General features: G+C 46.8%; 1 protein-coding gene across 3 annotated transcripts in view; it reads left to right on the forward strand.

The window, feature by feature from the left end:
• The window catches only part of CCDC28A (coiled-coil domain containing 28A), a 414,393-nt gene extending 403,079 nt beyond the window's left edge, over positions 1-11,314 (forward strand). For all 3 annotated transcript variants that reach the window (XM_069608098.1, XM_069608100.1, XM_069608103.1), the window contains one exon: positions 10,501-11,314. In XM_069608098.1, coding sequence (XP_069464199.1) covers positions 10,501-10,561 — 61 coding nt within the window. In that variant the 3' untranslated portion in view covers positions 10,562-11,314. The remainder of the gene's footprint in view (positions 1-10,500) is intronic.
• The last annotated feature ends 1,049 nt before the right edge of the window (positions 11,315-12,363 follow it).

Consider the following 12,363-nt stretch of genomic DNA (forward strand, 5'->3'; position numbering starts at 1 on the left):
TTGTTTTCCCTTCCTTACCTTTATTAGTCCATCCCTTTTCCCTAACTCCTTCTTCCCCCATTGGCTGCCACGTGGCTTCCTGTACTTCAAAAATCCAGGCGCCCGAGCCAACCACGGTGGGGAGGTAGATCCATCCGGCTTCTGTGGTTCGGGAGAGGGGATTGATATCCTCCTCCCTTATTTCTAATTTGTGACACCCCCTATGGTGGCAAGTTTAAAATTGGGGACAGAGAGGCAGTCTTTGTAAGCAGTTCTGATAGGTCTCAGGGATGACTGTCTGTGCAATCTATTGATCAGGTAAGTAGGGGCAGTGTTATTAAGGGATTTGTGTGTGAGCGATGTAGTTTTTAAGAGAATTTTGTCGTTAATGGGGAGCCAGTTGTTCTGTTGACTAATTCCTAAGATGTGCTCTCTTCTGGAGATGCCCAAAGCCGCTCTAAGAGCGTTATTCTGAAGGGTTTGTAGTTTGCTGGTGGTAGCCTTGGAGGATCCCAGATAGAGGGCGTTACAGTAGTACAGGTGGGACAGTATAAGGGCTCTAGCGAGGGTAAGGCAGCTAGTGTCAGACAGAAATGATTTAGCTGTGCGGATTAGTTTACACGTATATGCCATGGAGGAGGCCAGGGAGCTCACCTGTCTTCTGAAGGAGAAGTTGGAGTCCCGGTAAAAGGCCAAGGTTTTGACCTCTTGTCCAACCCTAATGTTATTACCATCGATCAGGAAAGAGTTGTAGGCAGGGCCAAGTTTCTTTAAGCTAGATGTATTGCCTAGGATGAGAAGTTCAGTTTTATCATCATTCAGGCATCGTCCATGTAAGGCCACCCATGCCTGGATGATGATGTACACCCTATTTAGCAAGGTCAATTACTTTCCATAATCTCCAGAAAGCGGAAGGAGGATCTGGGTATCGTCAACATAGTTGGTGTAGGTGATACCGAGATGATCCAAATTATCGAAAAGGGGCTTGGTAAATATGTTGTACAATGTGGGGGAGACACAGAAGCCCTGTGGGACGCCACAAGTGATGGGTATGGGTTCTGCCGCCGCGGTGGGTGAGAAGACCCTCATAGTTCTACCGTTGAGAAAAGAGGTAATCCAGGTGATGGCGAGCTGCTGTGTGGAGATGTGTGCATAGAACAGAGTGATCGACCAGGTCGAAGGCTGCAGACAGATTGAGGAGTAGGGCAACTTGGCCGTTATCTCTGAGCGTATCGATCTGAGCTCTCAAGTCAATGAGAGCGGTTTCAGTCCCATGTTGAGGGCGGAACCCTGATTTTCTGCAACCTAGTAAATGGTGTTCTTCCAAATACTTCTGTATTTGTACATAGGCGACCTTGTCCAGGATTTTTAGTAGGAAGGGAACGGTCGTTATGGGACTTTAATTTCTGGTCGTAGCTGGGTTAAGGGTGGGGGTTTTTTAATAGTGTAAGTACCCAGGATTGTTTCAGATTGGTGGGGATAGAGCCAGTGGCAAAGGAGGCATTAATCAGTTTTGTGATGAAAGGGGAGAGGTCATGGGCAGCATCTTTGATGAGCTGTGCCGGGCACAGGTCTCCCTGACAGTTGGAAGGTTTTAGAGACAGGAGGATTTTTTCTACTTCGAGGATTGTGACTTTATAGAATTTGGAGAGGTTGAGATCTGTAAGCGTGATCTGATGTGGTGTTTATGGGGGGAGAGTGTCATTGAGGAACACTTTTTTTACGGGAGATTTTGCTTTGGGGGTTGCGATTTTGTTTGCTAGGGCGCTTTGGATTTCTGAACACCAATTTTTATCTTTTGGTGCATGTGTCAGGCGCTACTATAGGGGTTTCTACTTCTTTAAGGATGGGGTTTCTACTTCTTTAAGGATCTACTTTTCCAACGATGGGGCAATCAATCCCCAGTTCGACCTATTCGCGACGGCGACGAACAAGTGCCGGAGGTTCGCCAGCAGGTTTCCCCAGCCGGGCAGCATGGGCAATGCCTTCTCATTCCCCTGGGATGGCCTGTTCCTGTATGCGTTCCCACCGTTGCTGTTGCTGCTGCGACTCATCAACCAACTCAGACGGTCCCGGTGCAGGATGATCCTCGTCGCACCAGCGTGGCCAAGGCAGATCTGGTGCCCGGACCTTCTGGACATGTCAGCGTCCCCCCCCCCAGTCAAACTGCCGACGGACGCGGATCTCCTCGACAGAGAAGGAAGCGCCATCCTCCATCACGACCCAGGGTGGCTGAACTTGTAGGCCTGGTTCCTGCCGCACTAGAGTTTGGAGGGTACGATATCCCGGCGGACTGCAGGGTGCTTGCAAAGGCCAGGGCGTCCTCAACTCTCAAGTGCTATGGACACAAATGGAAGAGGTTCTCTGTCTGGTGCCATGCACAGAAGATTAACCCTCTGCAGATTACGGCCCCTCAAGTGCTGCCGTACCTACTGTCGCTGGCCAAGGCGGGCCTTGCTCATGCCTCCATCAAGATACCTCTAGCAGCGATTTCCCGCTACACCAGAACTCTGGGTCGATCATCTATGTGGTCTCATCGCCTGGTGAAGGAGTTTATGAAGGGACTGCTCCGATCATTCCCGCCGGTGAAGGCTCCGGCCCCAGTGTGGGAACTCAACGTGGTGCTGAGCAGGCTCATGGGGCCGCCATTCGAGCCTCTGCATTCGGCACCGTTGAAGTTCCTGTCGTGGAAGACAGCGTTTCTTGTGGCCATCACCTCCGCACGACGAGTGGGAGAGATCCAGGCCCTCTCCTGCAAACCGCCCTACCTGACATTCCACGAGACAAGAGTGCTGCTGAGGATGCATCCCTCCTTCATGCCCAAGGTGCCGTCTGTCGTCCATCTCAACAAGCCCTTGGTGTTACCTGTTTTCTTCCCGTCGCCTTCGTCACCGGAAAAGAAGACTTTGCACTCACTAGATGTGGCTAGAGCGCTGAAGTACTACGTGGACCGCACAAAGAGTTTTCGGAAGACATCACAGCTGTTTGTGAACTTTGGACCTGTGAACCAAGGGAAGGCCCTCTCGAAGGCTTCCATTTCAAGATGGCTCTCCGGCTGCATCATGCACTGTCACCGGTTGGCAAACCGACCGTTGCCCGGCCGTCCGAGAGCCCATTCAACCAGAGCGATCGCTGCTACCACAGCGTTCCTGTCTGGCGTGCCCTTGCTGGACATCTGCAGGGCTGCTACGTGGAGGTCGACGCACACCTTCACGAGATTCTACTGTGTCGACCGGGATTCCAGGGAGGAGTCCAGAGTCGGCCAGGCAGTGCTGTGCAACCTGTACGCCTGAAGGTGTGCCTGGTGAGCGGGTAAGAGATGCTTAATGTTGAGCCTTGCCACCTCCCGTGGTTGTGCATGTGTGTACTGCTATGTATTCTTGTATTCATGAGCATGTGAATCCATGCCAGACCCCATGCTGGAGAAGGAACAAGTTACTTACCTGTAACTGTTGTTCTCCAGCATGGGTCTGGCAGGGATTCACATGCAAACCCTCCCTCCCACCCCTATGCAGCTCTTCTCTTGGTCCTACTGCCGCTTTACGTGCTACTAAATCTGAGGATGGCTGCCAGAGGAGGGGCTTAGGTAGAGGGCAGTCATTGGCTGGGAGCAGTATGACCCATAGACCAGTAATTGGTTATTAGGAGAAAGACAGTTCAGAAACAAAACTGAAACTGATTTTTTCTTTACCGAAGATTCCCAGCCTGACGACGGGGAATATTCGGTATCAGGTAATAATATTGCCATATATATATGGTTGCCGTAAATAATATCGCTGGGAAAATGTTGTGACGATATTATTTAGGTGACCATATATATATATATATAGGGACAGGGCACACAAAAAAAAAGTTACTTATCTGTAACTGCTGTTCTCCAGCATGGGTCTGGCATGGATTCACATGCTCATGAATATTCGGTTCCATGCAATAATGTCGCCACAAAAAAACGGCAATTTTTCGGCGATATTTTTGCATGGCGAGATTTTTGTGGCAACATTATTACATGGAACCGAATATTCATGAGCATGTGAATCCATGCCAGACCCATGCTGGAGAACAACAGTTACAGATAAGTAACTTGTTCCTTAGACTTTCTTTCCTATTTTGACGGCCGGACACCGCAAGATCTTCGGCGACGGCTCTCAAGGACAGATTCTTTTTCGACGATGACTGCTTCAACTGCCTGGACAAACTTGGACTGCAGCCTACCTAGGCCCCAACGTGCCTCGGCCCTTCACAGTGGGGGGAGGTCATAATTTCTTTCTTTTAGAGCATGCCTATTTCCCTATTCTTCCCTTTCCATCGCCGAGCTGCCATCTCTCCATATTATGGAAAACCCACCATTTAAAAGTTTCCCTGGAAGGATTTGCATAGGGCGTGTAACCTCTCCCTTTCCAGGGACCATCCCGAAGAGCAGTCCAAGTTCTGCAAACTTTTGCGGCCCAAGACACTAAAAACCTAAGCGCTGGGCCCTTCATGCCATGCAGGCCGAGGCCGCCATGGACGTGAAGGGAGCCTCCACTGATGGCAGCATTGGGGTCCTAGGTGAAGCCGAGGGGGATCTGTAAATTACGGTTTCACGGGTTTGAGCCCCTGACTTCAACAGGCAGGCCATCGGTTCTGCTACAGAGACGACACCCGGCGGCTCATGCCCACACACTGCACACCACACTAAACACACCGCCCATTGCGGACAGTTGACCGATAAGCCACACGCGGTGTCGAAGGGAGGGTCCTAAAAGTCCCTGTCCTCTGGGCCATCGCGTTCACCACATGACGGGCCCCCAAAACAGACGGTGATGTCCGCTTCCGACACTGCAAACAAATCAAACAAATCCTCGGGTACCGGCGACCATTTGTCGGAAGACACAGTGACTGCCCTTTCTATTAATTCCAAAATGAGAGAACTCAATAAAAAGCTCTTCCCGAAACTCTCCTCAAATCCAAAACGTCGAAGCACTGAAAATCCTCGACAACCCTATCCTCAAAAAACCCTATTTCATAGGATAAAGAACACTCTGCCCCTAGTGACACACTTTCAGGGGCAATGCATCACAGACAACCCTCTACATCAGAGGCTTTCCCTACCACTGTTCCCACAGTTTTCCCAAGCTCCACACAATGGACCCTTGAACAATTTGATAGAGTAATGAGGAGAATGTCTAGCTTTGTTCATTTTTTTGATCAACACCCTGATCAACTGTCCAGCCTCCAAGTGCCCTCTCAAGGGGAGGCAGCCAAAAAGCAGCCTGCTGCCAAGAGACTCCGTCTGGCCACTGCCCAGCCTAGTACCTCAGAAAACATTCCCGAGGACCTATACCACATTGATACTTCAGGCTCGCGGTAACCTGGTTCAATAGCAGACCAAGGGGACCTAGATGACGCAGACCAATATTATGACGACGATGATGATGATGATGAATACTCCATACAATCTCTGGACCATAATGACAACCGTGGCTGATTCCACTGTGGATAATCAGCTGCAGTATAATGAGCTCCTCTTAAAAGCTGCAGAATAGGTTAAAATTGATACCCAGGAGGCACAAGTAGACAAGGACTTTGTAGAAGACATCCTTGGGGATAAGCGGTCTGCAGCACAGTTCATACCACTCATGCAGTCAATCCAAAGGCGTATTCAGCCTTCATTACTTACCCCCAACCTTACAAGGGCAGTTAACCCTCATATTGAGAAGATGTACAGACCAGCCCCATCCGACCCATTATACATCAGGGGTCAATTAAAGCTGACTCTCTTGTCGTAACATCCACAAGAAAGAGAGCGGGCACACTCTGAAGCCCCTCCCGACAAGGAGAGCAAGAAAATATATACTGGGCAGGAAAGTAGCTTCCTCAGTTGCTTAACAAGTAAGGATAGCCAATTACACCACATTCTTGGCAAGTTATAATTGCCACAAATGGGACGAGATCTCACAACAAATTGACTCTGTCCCAGAACCCCTTAAATCACAGCTTTTAAAAAAGTAGCTGAGGTTAAGCGGGTGGCAAATTGCATCCTAAAGAATAATCGGGATGCAGCAGATAATGCAGGCAATATAGTAGCTGAGGGTATCCTCATTAAGCACCGTGCATGGCTACGACAATCTGTTTTTAATCTGGAAACCCAAGCCACCCTGCTAAATATGCTGATTGAACCAAACTCCTTATTTGGGAAGGCAGTCGAGGATGCTCTGAAAAGTGCTAAAGAGGAGTACAACACCCTCAAGTGCCTGGGACGGCTCACAAATAAACCTTTTGTGCAGAGAGGCGCATTTAATACACACCGTTTTGGAGGACAGAACTCCCACCGGTCCTCTAACTATAACCAGGGCAGACATGCTTCATCTTGGGTTTCCTCGCAGTGGAAATCCTCCCAACAAAATGTTCAAAGAGGGCACAAAAGGTTGAGAAGTAGAGGCAGATAATCCTCCACCAGAGGCTCCACCCGACCAAAGCAATGGCCACCCGCTGCAGGTCCCCTCCCATGCATCTCCGCTAGAAGGTCACATTTGTCATTTTACCCACACATGGGAGGGGATCACATCAGACAAGTGGGTACTTTCCACCATGGCCGGATGCTATTGCATAGAATTCATACAGTCACCACCCAACCACCCGCAAAGACAAAGGCAGACAACGCAGAAGGAACAGCGCATTCTGCTAGAAGAGGTCAAAGCACTGCTGGAAAAGGACGCGATAGAGATCGTCCCGGCAAACCTGGTAAACTAGGGGATCTATTCCATGTACTTCCTTGTGCCAAAGAAGACCTTACAATGCACCTTGTCCTAGACCTGCGCCCTGCAAACGCATATGTCAAGCCACAAATGTTTTGCATGATAACGCTGCAACCTTGTCCTAGACCTGCGCCCTGCAAACGCATATGTCAAGCCACAAATATTTTGCATGATAACGCTGCAAGAAGTAATCCCACTGCTAAAACAAGGGGACTACATGGCATCATTGGACATGAAAGGTGCATACTTTCCTATTTCAATGTTCCCAGCGCACCGAAAATTCCTACGCTTCAAGATAGCACATCAACACTACCAATACAAAGTGCTACCCTTCGGTATAACCTCCACTCCAAGGGTATTCACCAAGGTATTGGCTATAGTGGCGGTACACTTACGCAGACAAACAATCCCAGTGTACCCTTATCTGGACAACTGGCTGATACCGGGGATTCCCCCCAAATTTGCAAGCAAAATCCTCAAAGAGCAATCAACCTTCTGTTCCGATTGGGATTCCCAACGAGAAAAAAATCAAGCCTTGTTCAAATTCAAACCAAACAATTCCTAGGAGCTATCATGAAGACAAAAGAGGGGCTAGAAGGCTAGTCCTCCCCTCAAACGAAAGAGCCCAAAACATACTGCTGCAAATACCTAATTATCAGGCCGGTCGCCAAATAACCATATGCAAGGCATTGCACCTGCTCAGGATAATGACTTCTTGCATTTATCTGGTTCAACACGCACGGTTGCGCATGCGCCCAGTGCAAGAGTAGATAGCGAAACACTGGTCTCAGGCAAGCGGTCAGTGGGACGATCTAGTGGTTGTTAAGCTAGCCCTACTACAAGCACTTCGCTGGTGGTCAAAGGAAAAGGGAAACCCTTTCACAATACTCCAGCACAAGCGGAAATTACAACAGATGCCTCATTCCGGATGGGAAGCCCATTACCTGCACCACACAGTGCATGGCCTGTGGACACAAATCACAACCCCAAACCACATCAACCTTCTAGAACTACTGGTGGTGCTCAAAACCCTGCAATCTTTTCAACCGCATCCAACAGGCCAAACAGTGCACATCCTCACAGACAGCACCACTGCCATGTTCTACATAAACAAGCAGGGAGAGGCACACTCTCCAAGTCTGTGCAGGCTATCCCAGAAAATTTGGAAGTGATAACTCAAGCAGAACATGTGAACATGTTCCTAGTGTCTCAACACGTTCCAGGGGAACTCAATTCTCTAGCAGACTCTCTAAGTAGACCTGAGGAACACGAGTGGCAACTCAACAGAGAAATTCTAGACTATGGGCCTCATTACAACTCAGGCGGTAAGGGGTTTACGGCAGCGTTAACAGCGCCGACCCTTACCGCCTGATTACGAGGTCCCCTAGCGCCATGGTGCTTTTAACACCTGCTTTTAGCAGGTGTTAAAATCCATGGCGCTAAGGGACCATGGAGTTAATTACGCCACCGTAATTTACGGTGGCGTAATTAACGCCTTCCCCACTCCCATTTTGCCCTATGGGGCAAAAATGGGAATGGGGAAGGGTAAATGGGGATTGGGGACTTACCGCCCCGCCTAGGTCGGAATGGGGCGGTAAGTCCGCCAACCACCATGGCGTAAACGTAGTTTACACCATGGTGGTAAAGTCACGGCCCAGGCGGTAACTTACCGCCTGGGTCGTAATGAGGCCCTATATCTTCTCCCTCTGGGGTTATCCTCCTTTAGACTTGTTTGCTACAAGCCTAAACTCACAATGTTCGGACTCAAATGCAAGGGGAAAGCCGTATGGATGAGCTGGTCAGGGGGAAAAGCGTAAGCATATTTAACTACACCGCTCCTGAGCAGCATAGTGCACAAGATGCCCCAGGAACAAGCAACTCTAAACCTGTTTGCTCCCATGTGGGCAAGACAACCTTGGTTCCCACATCTGCTCAGACTGGCGATGTGCGTACCAATCAAACTCCGTGCCCCCACAACATTATCTCCCAGCACAGGGGAACAGCACTCCATCCACATCCTCAATCGATGAACTTGGCAGCTTGGCTCCTGAAGTCATACATTTTGGACCTTTAAAGCTACCTCGAAGGTGTATGGAAATACTCAAGGAGGCACGCAAACCTAACACCAGGCGCTGCTACTTCAACAAATGGAAATGTATAATATGGTGCCAATCAAAGGATGTAAACCCTATTGAATGTACTCCTGCACACATTCTTCACTACATACTTCATTTACTAGACTCTGGCCTAGTATTTAACTCCATCAAGGTTCACCTAGTGGCTCTACTCGCGTATACCACTTCATAGAGCAAGGTGTCCTCGTGTAAAGTCCCTGTTGTTAAGGCTTTAATGGAGGGAGTAAAGAGATTTTACCCCCTCATTTGCAACGCGCATCCAGGTTGGGATCTCAATGTGGTACTCTCAAAGCTCATGGGCCCTCCTTTCGAGCCTATGCACAAATCCAGCCTTAAACACCTAACATAGAAGACAACATTTCTGGTAGCAATCATCTCTATAAGAAGAGTTAGTCAGCTACAAGCCCCGTCAGTGCAAGACCCCTTCTTTGTTATCCACAAAGACAAGCTGATACTAAGTACACACCCTAGGTTTTCACCTAAATTCATATCCAACTTCCATGTTAACCAATCCATTGAATTAACCGCTTTCTTTCAAAATCCTTCAAGCTCAGCTGAGAAAAACCTTCAGGAGGGCCATTCTGTACTATGTAAACAAAACAAAACTGATAACAAAAACATATCAACAGTTTGTCTCCAAAGCACCTGGCAGAGAAGGTGATCGCATTTCAAAGAACGCCATCTCCAGATGGATAGTGAGATGCATACAGCTCTGCTACTCACTATCAAACAAGACTCTGCCTTTCACACCAAGAGCTCACACTACCAGAGGTACAGGAGCTACTCTGGCTTTTATTTTTTAGAAACTTCCCTCTAGACGCCATTTGCAAAGCAGCTACTTGAAGTTCCATACCTTCCTTTATTCAGCATTACTGCATTGACACACATGATATGATATGTTATTCATAATGCGCTTAACACCCAGAGGTTTCTAAGCGCGGACCCGGGGAAAGAACCTGTGTAGCTCTGTCGTCTTGCTTCCAAGACGAGCAAGTTGCTGCTGAGCTATCCTCCCGAGACACAAATTCAAAAGCAGTTTCACTGGTGGAACAAGCGGTGCTAAAACAACAATTTGCTGCTGTAGCTTCTCAGAACCCACCTCCTTTTCCTGATACTGCTCGCTAGTCTATGCCTAGCATATGATCTAAGCAGATCCACAAGCCTCAGAAGGGATATATTACTCACCGTAATTGTATTTCTGATGCTTGTATCTGCTTAGATTCACATGCGCCCACCCTTTCTCTGCTTTGGAGTAGGTACATAGATGTTTTCTGGCTTTATCGACTCTTATCTACCTCATGTCAGAAACAAAACAATCTGAGGGAACTCGATGCATGAAGGACCATGGGTACAGGGGACATCACACTAGAGATAGTTTTACTGGCACGCCCTGTCGAAGACCCTTTTTGAGTTTTGAAAACAAATAATGAAAGATGTCGGCTTATTCATAGCATGTGAATCTAAGCAGATACAAGCATCAGAAATACGATTACAGTGAGTAATGTATCATATATATGTTTGAAATTGACATTTGTTCTTCAAATAAATACAAATGATGTTGATGGAATTAGGCTTTCAGGCTGAATTACATTTGAAATCAAAATTGGTCAAAATAAATTCACATAAATATCCTTAATTCTTTGTCTCAGACAAAAATTACACTTGGCTGATCCACAGGATATTCCGAAAACCACTGCCAACGGAAAATAATCTGAAGAACTGGGTACTCCCTGGGGACCACTGAGAGAAGCAGTATTCAGACACAGTTTATATGAAAACCCAAAGCTTACAATTGAAGTACAAATGCAATCTATTTTTCCAGCATTCCTAAAAGCATGTTTTTAAAAGCTGTGTAAATTCCATTATTGATCATTTGCTGTGCTTTGCAGCCATGCCTCAATATGTAACCGTGATAGCCAATTGGTGTGCTGCTAAATTGTGTAATTGCCTTATCAGCCCATACTAAATGGGATAACTTGAACATGTGCTTTAAACTCGCTCAATGTTGCACATTTCACTTTTTGTCAGGTTTTTATTTCTATGTATGTATTGCCTGCTGTGCTGTGAGGTTTCAGACTATTTTTTTTCCTTTACTTTCTAGCTTTGAAATATTTACCTTGACAATCACATTACTTTCTTAATGATTTTTTTCTTCTCTTTTTGATGATTAGCATTAATGTTATTTTATGCATGTAAATTAGCAGTGACTGTGAAATACTACTTTGAACACTACAAAAGGTGTATGAAATGTTTTCTTTTGTAAAACACTGTTGCACATTATGTTCTCATTGAATCTGGAATGAACTCGTCCATTACTTCCAATGTATATTTAATGCAAAATAATATATCTGTGAAAATTATAACTTTAAATATTGCTATGTTTTTATGAAAGTGCCAATATGTGTGTTCTACCTTGCTTCTCTAAGTTGCAAATCCAATTTTGATTAAAATATTATTCATTAAGCCTGAGTCTAGTTATACGCAAAGCATACAGTCCCCTGACCACATCTGTGAGTGATCAATGAAGTTGGGTTTCACAAGCCCAACTTTACCAATCTGCCTTTTTTTGTTTGGGCTATTCAGTGTTGCTTGCAATACATAGAAACCTAAACTATTGCAGTAGAGTACAGATATGGATGAATGGCATATGAGGGGGGACACAGAGGAATGACATACGAGGAGGGACACGCAGTCTATAGGTGTAGTTTGGTTATGAGCCCGCCCATTGACTGCCCTTGGCCATGCTAATCCCTATCACCATTACCACCCATTTCCTTCCTCTCCCCTTCAAAAACTCCTCCTCAAGGGAACTTTTTGAGCTCACTTTAAGCGAGCTTTCTCATCAAACTTGCCTGCCAGTGTTTTTTCAAAGCAGTCTTCTGAGAGTTAATGACTTAATTGAGTTGTAAACACGCTACTGATGTAATAAAAACATCTTATCAGGCCTGCATTCAGCCACTATTTTATAAGCAATCTGCTTGTCCTTCACTGAAGTTTTATTAAAAAGCCAAAACTAACCAGGGTTGGACAAACATCGGCTGTATGGTATGGCTAATGCTGGCATGTATGCTGACCAGACTCTGTGCCCCTCCTCCGTATTGTCACTGCTTCAAAATGGGGCATAGCATTAAATGCAGATGTAAAATGATTACACCTCCATTTAACCATACATGCCAACATTTTTAATTCCATTTGGGAGACAATAGTCTAAGTCCTGATTTTAACTTTTCATTTTGGGACTTGTAGTTTATAGTGGGAAAAGCCAGGAATACAAGCCCCAGAATGCAAGAATGCAAATTGTGATGAATCCCGGGATGTAATCCCGATTTCCCTAGGGGAACCCTCTTCTCATGTCACCAGGGTGGTGCAGCCACAGTCCAGAGGGAGTTCCCCTGTGGACTTGGCAATGATATTCCAGATAAAACATGGTATCCCCCTTACCCACCCAAGGTTGACACCCAGGACCCAATACCCCAATCCTCCATATCCTATTGTCCTGTTGAAAAAGACCA

Source organism: Ambystoma mexicanum, chromosome 4q (genome assembly GCF_040938575.1).
Source record: "Ambystoma mexicanum isolate Mex_15411 chromosome 4q, UKY_AmexF1_1, whole genome shotgun sequence".
In the NCBI taxonomy this organism is placed as follows: domain Eukaryota; kingdom Metazoa; phylum Chordata; class Amphibia; order Caudata; family Ambystomatidae; genus Ambystoma; species Ambystoma mexicanum.